At 37.3% G+C, this 10,384-nt stretch overlaps 1 protein-coding gene across 3 annotated transcripts in view; it reads right to left on the bottom strand.

The window, feature by feature from the left end:
- Positions 1-6,475: 6,475 nt before the first annotated feature.
- The window catches only part of PPP3CA (protein phosphatase 3 catalytic subunit alpha), a 207,016-nt gene continuing 203,107 nt past the window's right edge, over positions 6,476-10,384 (bottom strand). For all 3 annotated transcript variants that reach the window (XM_063310446.1, XM_063310447.1, XM_063310448.1), the window contains one exon: positions 6,476-8,249. In XM_063310446.1, the coding sequence (XP_063166516.1) occupies positions 8,053-8,249 (197 nt within the window). In that variant the 3' untranslated portion in view covers positions 6,476-8,052. The remainder of the gene's footprint in view (positions 8,250-10,384) is intronic.

Genomic DNA, 10,384 nt, shown 5'->3' with positions numbered 1-10,384 from the left:
TGGCATTATGAAGCAGTATGGAGAGCCATAGGGTCTAGTGGTTAAGGCACTGAAGTAGAAGTAGGAAAACTCAAGCTTTAGTCTTGTCTTAGATATGGAAGCCAGTTGGGCCAGTCACTCTCTCTCAGCCCTACAAAAAGGCAATGGCAAGCCACTTCTAAAAATGCTGCCAAGAACACTTCATGAAGTTGTCCATATAATTTTTAGGAGTCAAAACTGGCTTAAAAGCACGTGTGCATGGACACACAAAAGAGAGATGGCCCTTTTGACCCTGCTAGCAGTTTCTAATTTGCATGCATGCTAAATGTAATAGCATTATGGTCTAACAACAGCATTATTGTTTCCTGTTGCTCTATAGCAGTTACATCTCACACTGAATCATGGTTACTGCTTACAATTAAGTTTAGGGTGGCGTTCCTCCGACTGCTTCCAAGGCCAGCGGTTCTAAGGTGCAATCATTTAGGCATCAAGATATCTGGCTTCTTTAACATAGCCTGAGCTTGCTCGCTTGCTTGATTTCATTAATTCATTCAAAGAGAACAAACAGGGAGAAAAGGAAGGGAAAAAATAAAAGAAAAAGAGCACAAATTTATCCAATCTCTGTGAGAATAATTGAAGTTCTCCACAGTGATTCTATGGAGAAATTGTTTTTTGTCCCCATTATGATCTCAGGCTGAACCAAGATTTAACATTTTTAATAGGAATAAAGTTTCCAGTGGAGTCAGTGGGAGCTAACACCCCATTTTTCATTTACTTATTTATCTAATTAATTTTTATACCTCTTCCCATATCTATTGATGTGATGTTCATATCTGGGGTGTGATTTGGAAAAGCTGAAGTTTTTTTCCCCCCTATGGGATTCATGTTTGTTTTTTAACAAAACAAATGGAAATTAAATTTCAGAAATGCTATGAGAAAATGAAGCATGGTGAATTTCATAAAAACCATGCAGTATTAGTGGTCTTTCTCCCCCCCCAGCCCCCGCACTATGCAATTACAAATCTATTGTTTTAGAACCACATGTGACAATAGCCCTTTGATGGAGGACATTTGTGCCAAATTCAGTTAGGGTACATGATTTCTGTGCCCTTTCCTGGGAACTGATTCTGGCATGAATACAGATGATGAAATGCATTTGTAATAAAAAGGAGAAATGCATTGTCTTCCAGAATTTGCACCAAAGGTTGGGAAAATATGTGAATATCAAGTGCTAAAGCTCTAGGTAAATGGTAAGTATTATTATGACCTTTTTAACATCTGCAGTGAGGACAGTTCAATACCTAAAAGTTCACATCTCTTTATGGTTCACCTAAACAGTTAATTTGAAAATGCAATTTTGGACAGGAACTGACACTTTTAGAAAGCTCTGGTTTCACTATGGCAACTGATTTTGCTTAAACATAACTGTGAATGGGAAGCATAGTTTCAATTAAATGAAGAAAGGAAAAATCTGAGGTAGCATCGCTATTCACAGATCACTGAACTTTGATATCTGTGTACGTATCAAGCTATCAAGCCATTTCTCATGGCTGCCCATAAAGATATTTTGCTCTGTGACCCTGACATTCTTCCTCTAACCCATTAAAGCTAAATACAACCTATAAGTAATGTTGAAAAAAACGTATCTGTGGCCTGGCTATGACAGAACAAAATTAATTGTCATTTTAACTTTTTATTATTATTATTCTTTTTAGCTTCCAAGGGATTTTGGAAGTTACAAAGAAGAACAAAATGGATGCTTTAAGATAGTTTCACACATGAATTTTGCCACTTGGTTTGTAAAATAAAAACTGAGAGATTGCACCAGGAAAAATCAATGCTTTTGTGTGCAAATTTCAGTGGTATAATTTGGGTGACATTCTGGAGATGCAGAAATTGGTCTGGAGGGTTGCTTGCTCCAGTTTTAGGCTGTTATTTTATGCATTTTCTGCTGGTTTAACTTGTTACATTTCTACTTCCTTCCAACCCCTAAAATGATAGTAGGTAATTTGTGAATAAGGACGTCTATTCTCCCAGCAGAACAGAATTCTTAATTTGCCCCTGGCTGAAGACTGCCTATACAAGAGTGTACTTTTGTGTAGGAGGAATCAGCACATCTCAGGCAAAATTAAGAACGTTCATCAAATTCATGAGGAACAGAAGCACTTATAAAAACAACAAAGGTTTATTTTGTTTTCACAAACATCTTCAAGCTGGTTCTTGTCCTGAAGGGTTAAAGTATGTATGCTAACCTGAGAGACCTTGAGCAGCATAAAATAGACCCACACAGGCAAATTGTAATTTTATTTGTACCGTGTGCATTTTTCACCACTCTGGATCTACAGCACAAGAAATAAATTACGTGTTTATCTGACAATATCTGACAATTTTGTTAAAAGTTCTTTTTCCCTCTGATTTCTTTCAAATTATCCATATTTTAAGTATTTTATTCTGGAAAATTGGAAGATTTGGGGGGGAGGGGGGAGAAATAAAACTTAAATTAAAATGGTTTTCTTCCAATTCCCTCAAAACCAGGAATGGGCTGCCTCTGGACTGCTTCAGATAAGCTAGTAGCCCCCACCTTGGATGGAGATAATATCTTTTTAAAAATAGTGTATATTTGCACTGCTGAATTTGAAGCTAGAGCAAATGTTTACTTTGTTGTGATTATATATTTAAAACCAGGAATAACAGCTTGAGATATTTGTGCAGTTGGTCTGGCTCTGCTTTTTCAAACAAATCAGCTCTCTGTACAAAATACCCCTCTGTGATGATGGCCCCAACACACTTCACTATTCTGCTTATAGTTCCACCAGAATGAGAGATGGGGGAGGAGAGGAAGGCAAAATAAAAGATGGGGGAGGAGGGGAAGGCAGCCTTTACACGATGGGCTTAGCCCAAAATCGTCATTAATGAGTGCATTTGCTGCCATCTTACCCTTGTTTTGCACTGCACTTTACCTAAGGTTTGAGGTTTACTCAATCCAGAAGGGCCATCATTTATTAAATGGTTGAAGAACAGTGTGCAACAGGATACGACTCCCATTATCTGACCTCTTTAACTCAGTATGTCATGGGAACTCAAGCCATCCTGAACTTTGATCCAAGAAGTGCCCATAAAGCCCTCCAAGTTGGGCTTCTGTAAGTCCAAAGCTTGATATATCTTTAGTGAGATCACCAACATTTGGTGGCAAAATAAGCCAGCCAAATGTATCCAGAACTATTGTGTCTATTGTGTTTTTATGGTTTTTAATTCTGTAAGCTGCCTGGAGTCACCGTGTGTGAGTTGAGCAGCCTTGTAAATTTGTTTAGTAAAAAAATAAATAAAATCAACTAGGCAAGCCTCCTGTATTAGTGGCTGATAAACAAATTAGAATAATTCTTTCCGATCAACCAAAATCAGTCATGATAATTATTTCTACACTTTTGACCAACACCTAGATCCTTCTCCCAATTCAATACGGTAGCATTATTTCCAGGTTGCAGTACCATAAATATAAATACATCAGCAAATAATGTCCCCCACCCCATGAGCTCTTTAAAGGAAGGACTTCAAGCCACTAATGCAGTTGTGTTGTCAGGCTAGGCTTTGGGAGACACAGGTTCAAATTGGATTCAACCATTAGAAGCAATGGGTGGATTCATGCAACGCATCAATGCCCAGTGTGCTTTAGTTGGCTTTGTCTTAGCAGGCAGTATGAACCAGGCTCCTGCATGTGAGTCAAGGCAGCTTAGCATGATGTGTGTACCAGGCAATAAGTCTACTGGATTGGAGGGCCATAACAAATGTAATAAAATCAATCACTCTCAGTTTGCATTCCCATGTAACATATCCTTTAAACCACATTTATTGAGTAATTCAATTCCAAGCCCATATGCTCCCATACAAGCTACCCCACTCACTCAGCTTATTTATTTATAAAATTTATATGGCTGCCCATCTTATACAATATAGCCTTGGGTAACTAACAACCATCAAGCCACAATGAATATGTGAAGAAAAAAAAAACCAAGACACCCCCCACCCCCAAATTAAAAAACCAGCACACTCCATCCAAGGCCTCATAATACTCCCATACATGTGCTGAGGTCAATTTATTAGTGTACTACTTTTTCTGGGTCCTACCATGGGTATGTTTGACATCAACAACCAGTTCTGCTTTTTCCATGGTGGGTCCCATATTATGGAATGAACACGCAACGTATAGGAAGTAAGTCCCCTTCTTGTTTCACAATATGCTTATTAACTCAGACCTCTACTTTCTCCTATCCTAGTTGCATTGGTTTTTCATATGTAATGTTTCCAATGTTGCTTTTACAGATATTTTTACTGTACCTTGGTGAATGGCTGCATTATATAAATAATTGGTTGGGGGAACAGCCTTTGAGGAAGTAGTGAAAGTCTTGCAGAGAATATGCTGCTGTAACATTTTGAAGAGAGGTGATTCCTTTGTCCTAAGGTGTTTTGCAAAGCACCACTTCAATGCTTTTCACAGGCCCTTAGATTATAATGTGCAAATAGTTCTGGCTTAATGGGATGTGTGAACTAGCCATTGGGTCATTCACAATTTCAGACTCAAATATCATGCTAATTTTAGAGGATCAAATGTCGGGGAACGGGCGGGGTGGGGAGCAAGGGACATGAACTTGTTGAGCAAGAACAAAATATTAACCTCATAAATTGTCCTGGAAGGCCATTTGGCTGTATTCACACAGCATTCTAAGCCATAGTTAAACAGAAATTTACTGGGTTTGCTCAGCATATCAAAGCATGAATTAACTGCAATGGCTGGGCTCATACAATACTGAGAGCCACCAACTAGCTAATTTTAACCAAGAATATTGTGCAAATCTAGTATATGAGTAACAAAACTACCTTTTAGCTCTCAAAATTTCTACCAGCTTCTCTAAAATGCCTGTACTTGCCACTAATAGATGCAGAACAACTAAGTGCGGAATCTTGAAATCTTATAAAATCATGAAAAGTCTTACAAAAACTGCACTGAGATACTGAAACATAAATGAGAATTAAATAGCCGAGTGTATGGTATAGTGCACTGACGATGCTGTGCCCTGAATTTTCCAAGCTGTTTACAGATTGTGGTCTTCTGTGATCAGGGAAAGGTGCCTACCATTGTTCTCTTTCCATATGCTACAGATCTGTGTGGTGCCTCTTCTGCAGAATTCAAAGTGTGAAATATCAAGCAATGGCACACTCAGTACCTTATGGTGACAGATGCTCCTGTGCAGTAATCTTGCCTGCATAATTTCATTATTCCAAAAATACAGGAGGAGGAAGCGTGGCATGTTTGGGACAGAGTGACTGTATCATGTGTGACATTAGCATAGCATCTAACATTCAGTCATGATTTTTTCTGTGATAGTTTATTATTGATAACTGGAGAAAACAAAACAGAAATGGAACTTTGTGAGTAGCACTTGTTCCATCTTTACCAAGGGAGAAGATTGCTAGCACCTCAGAAGACAGGCTCAGGGTTCAAAAGGATCTTGACAGCTTGGAAATTAGCCTGTATTCGACAATATGCACTTCACTGGCAAGAAATGTAAGGTTGGAAAAACTAGATAGAAAGAGACAGGACAGGCAATACCTGGCTCAGGAGTACTACTTGTGAAAAGGATCGTGGCATCCTGGTAGACTGCAAAATAAGCATGACCCAACAGTGTGCTGCAGTTGCCAGGAGAGCTAGTGCCATCTTGGGCTGCGTTAACAGAGGTATAGCATCAAGATCATGGGAAGTGATTGTTCTGCTCTATGCTGCACTAGTCAGACCATTATCTGGAATACTGTGTCCAGTTTTGGTCACAATAGAAAAAGGAGGCTGAATAAGTGCAAAGAGAGCAGAGAAGAACAAAGAGGGTAATGGGCTTAGAGGTGAAACCCTATATAGCACTATTAAAAGAACTGGGTATGCTTAGCCTAAAGAAGAAAAGGCTAAGTGGGGACATGGTATGGATTTTCCAATACCTGAAGGGCTGTCGTAAGATGTGGATTGTTCTCCGTAGCATCTTTGGATTTTAAATGCCTGCTCTTCATGGGTAAAGTGGATTTTATAGCTTTCCTGTACTATTTATTTATTGCATTGTATTGCTTTATTTGGAAACATTAAACAATGCTCTCACTTGAAGAACATGGGTTATTGGGCAGATTATAAATTCAATAAACAAACAGCAAATGTGGAAAGTGGTAGGTCCCACATTCAGTTCCCTGGGATTTTGAAACTAGACATGCACTTTCCTATTGTCTATAGACTAGCCTTCCTCAACCAGGTCACCCTTGGTGTGTTGAACCTCATATTCGCAGACTTGTCAGTCAGCAGACATGACAACAAAAACACTTCTTTGGGCAAGTCAGAGGGATTGTGGACCAAGAGAAGAAACACACCAACCAAGTAATAAAGAGGTTTGCTCCCCCCACAAAGAAACCCGAATGAATATTAAATATGTACTATCACATACTGGAGATTTAATGAGACAACTTCTGGGTTCATGCACATTTTTATTGAGTAGTAATATAAAATGCTTTTTTTTTTCATTGTTACAAGTGCATGCTTTGATTGCCAACATTTCATAAGTCAAATTACAAAGGCAAGGCTGTAGGCTGTAGTGAATTACTTGGGCACTTATACAATTGATAAAAAATATCAGTGGACTGTTTTGTTGTTTTTTCCTCCTCCTTTAAGACTGAACCAGTTGTAACCCGTAACTGATATATAAAGGGAAAAAAAGTGAAAAAAATCACACATTTTGTGGCACATGACAGAACGTAACAAAATGACTAACTCATCATGACGTTAACAGTTCTCATGCATTTAGTTTCACATGTAACTACAAACTTAGTTTAAATTTCACAAGGTTTGCTAAACATGCTAACCATCTATATGTGCACTGACAAGCTTATATTAAAAACTTTTAAGAATACTCTCCCCCTTAGATTTTTTCAAAGCTTTTTTTGATTACAAAATTTCAAAGGCATTAGCATTTTCTTTTTAGAGAATATAAAGTACGCCAGTATACATACATTTCCAGTATAAGTCAGACCACTAAGCGCATTACAGTCCCATACAGGCCTATACAGCCAATTTTTTTTTCTTAAAAAACATGCATAGGCAGATTTTTTACAGAATATAGATGCTTTCACTGCACTTAATATGGTGTCTTGTTCACTATACTTAAAAATGCACCACTCATAAATATTTAAATTCAGCAAGCCACAACCAAGACTTGATTTACCAAAAAAAGAAAAGAAAAGAAGAAAAAAGAAAAAAAAAATCCTAAATATAAACTGAAACAAGTAAAAGAAAAAAAGGGAATCATTATTCCAGTTTTTTTTCCTTAAAAACAGAAATGAAAACGATTTCTCACTGCCAAATTAATTAAGGTAAATGTTATAATTAAAGAAGGGTATTCAAGCACACTAAAGAAACCTGAGGTAAGCATAATGTGTACAAAATTAAATTGTCTTTTTTTGGCATTTTTAACAAATTTGCAACATTCTTTTTTTCTTTTATATATTTTTAAAAGATTGCCTAATTTTTTGTTTTAGATAGCCATCGTCTGACAAGAGTAGCAAAACATTATCAATAAATAGTCTCCTTATTTAGTTTGTACATCACTCTGTTAAAAATGGTTTGGATGTTGTCCATGTATAGTGCTGCAACTGTAAACGTACAATAGTTAGTAAGAAATCAGACAAAGTTGTCATGTCCAGTAACATAATATTAAAGGCCTTTCAGTTAACATATCTAGAGGTTTCCAATGCAATAGGAAAACATGTTCATTCCCCTAACTTTGCAATATAGACCAGCATTAGCTTTCATTTATTTCTCTACAAGCATTTTAAAGGCATGTCCAAGGAGGTGTTCCACCTCCACCCCCACCCCACTAAAATAAAGTTTACTATCTCTTCTTAGATGATATTGTAAACTGAATCCAACATCTGGCCCCAGAGCAGGTAAGCTACTGTCAGAGGCAAGAAAATCCAACTGCTGTTGAGCAGCAGTCCCAAGATGCCCTGCTCAAAAACAAAAAAAAAATCCCTGCAAGTCAGAAAGGGTCACTGAATATTGCTGCTGTTACTGCCATTGCTGTCGGTGCCGTTCGTCTCTGAAGAGATTCCCTTGTTGATGGAATTCAGGTTGGCATCAGAAGGCATGGCATCCCTGCGTGGGGGCATCCTCTCATTGATCCGGTCCAAGCCTTTGGCTTCTTCAAAGCTTGTTATCTTATGCTGCGGCGAGAATCCTTTGATAGCTAAAGAGAAAATGGGGGTGGGGGAAGAAAACAACAACGAGAAAGAAAGTCAGAAGAGTCAAAGGGTGGGCGTTTTATCAACTTACTGAACAATGAGTGAGAAATTCCTTCAAAGTGAAGAAAAAGAGTGACAATGCAATTAAAGCTTCTGGATGTAATTGGAAACAGCTAAAAAGTAAACAGCCAATGTCTCTTGAATGATTAATATGCTCCCAACAAAATTCAGTTCTGGCATTTTGTTCTGCAGTTTAGGCTAAATGAACAACTTTCAGGACAAGTAGAGTTCAGAGAGAGAGAAAAAAGACAACTAAAATGGATTTTCTTTAAATCTGAAAGCCAATTCACATTGGGTTTTTTTGGGGGGGAGGGGGAATTGAGGATCACAATGATTTCCTGTAGGGAGTTTATTTTGCTTCCATAATGGTAGCTGGAATTATAGCAAGAAGTTTGGTCCAAACAATGAGGCAATTAATGCAGTCAGATACCAGCAATAAACTGTGAATGTGAATGGAGACACTAACTTGAAACTAGGAATTTAAGAATATTTTGCAATGACTTAATAGTAGTTTTTTAAAAAGTGTGGATTGCCCTTAATAGATTCTGTGGTCCTCACAATTTCACTTGTGATGGAATTTATGTTGATTTCATAGATTATTTTTCCTTCTTTGAAATAGGCTATGTAGGTTGAAATTTAGCAATTCATAGCAACTTTCAAAACAAAAATTAAGGTTTCAAAAGTATTGCTTATCTAGGGACTCTTGTAATCTTTTTATAGTCACACTCCTAGATGAGTCAAGCTTGCTGTGCTGCTCTGTATGGAAAATCCATAGAGGGAAAATATAACAACTAGCATTCTCAACCACTACTAAGATAAAGGCTCTAAACCACAAGTAATATCCATTCTTTTGCTCTCCTTGTAGGAATTATTCACACCTGCTGATTGCTGTTAGAGCCAATATTAAAGACATTTAAGGCTTTTTAAAATCAGGGTTTATTAAATAGCTACACATCCCACTTAATCTAGAAGAAAGCCTTACCTTTTATTCCCATCAATATTATTACTGAAGCAACATTTAACTATTGTTAAAACAGAGAATTCATAAAAAAATGAAAAGAAAGGGGTTGGTGAGTTGGTGGCATGCTGTGTAACAGCTGAGTTTCTTTATTGGGATAAATTGACTGCTCCCATAATTAAGGCACCCATGTTGGCTATCCATAAGATTCATCACTGAAGGAAAACTTTTTACTGTTTTGTACAAAAAACTCTCAGTGTCTTCACTGTAGCAGAACTGATCATGTGCTATTCAGGAACAATAAACATCTGTCAATCCCAGACAATTACAAAATAATCTCAACTGAAGTTATTCAGTGAGCCATGGACTCTGAATATAATTCTTTTAGCATATTTGACCTTAGCTTTGAAAGTGTAAGAACATGGGAGAAGGTAACTGAATCTAAAAATCAATGACCCTTCCCTTAGCACTGGCATTATGAGTTCCACATTGATCTCACCATTTTTTAAAGGAAGTATTTTTAAAATGAAAGGAGGGAGAACTTTGGGCAACAATCCATTAATAATGCTTAACTTTTCAATTGCTACTATTCTCCATACTGCTTTTTATTTCAATAAAATTAAAATCAAATGCTTTATATTAGATTTCAAAAATGTTTGGTTATGCTTATTTCTGTTCAGTTTTTTAACATGCAGAGATAATCAAGATAGTCCAGCTAGTCTCATCAACACAGGAGAAAATTATTGGATGGATGTGAGCAGAAGCAAGGGTGTTAAGAGATTGAATTTTTGTTTGTTGACAAGTCTATTTTTTTTTTCGTGTAAGAAGCACCTACCAAGGCACTTCCATATTGAAAGGATTTTCCGGTGACGTCACCATTGCTCATGGGACGCCTAAGGGGGTTCCTTTCATGTCCCTGTTATTTTCCCACTGAAGTGGTACCTATTTATCTACTTGCATTTGCATGCTTTCGAACTGCTAGGTTAGCAGGAGCTGGGACAAGACTGACAGGAGGGAAAGCATATTCTTTTCCAAAATTTGATTTGATTTTCCATTTTGCTGTTCCTGTTTAATAATAATTAAACTTGTTTATAATTTTGTAGAACTCCTCTCATGCTGACA

Source organism: Candoia aspera, chromosome 8, assembly GCF_035149785.1.
Source record: "Candoia aspera isolate rCanAsp1 chromosome 8, rCanAsp1.hap2, whole genome shotgun sequence".
Classification (NCBI taxonomy): domain Eukaryota; kingdom Metazoa; phylum Chordata; class Lepidosauria; order Squamata; family Boidae; genus Candoia; species Candoia aspera.
This window is presented reverse-complemented; position numbering and strand designations above follow the sequence as displayed.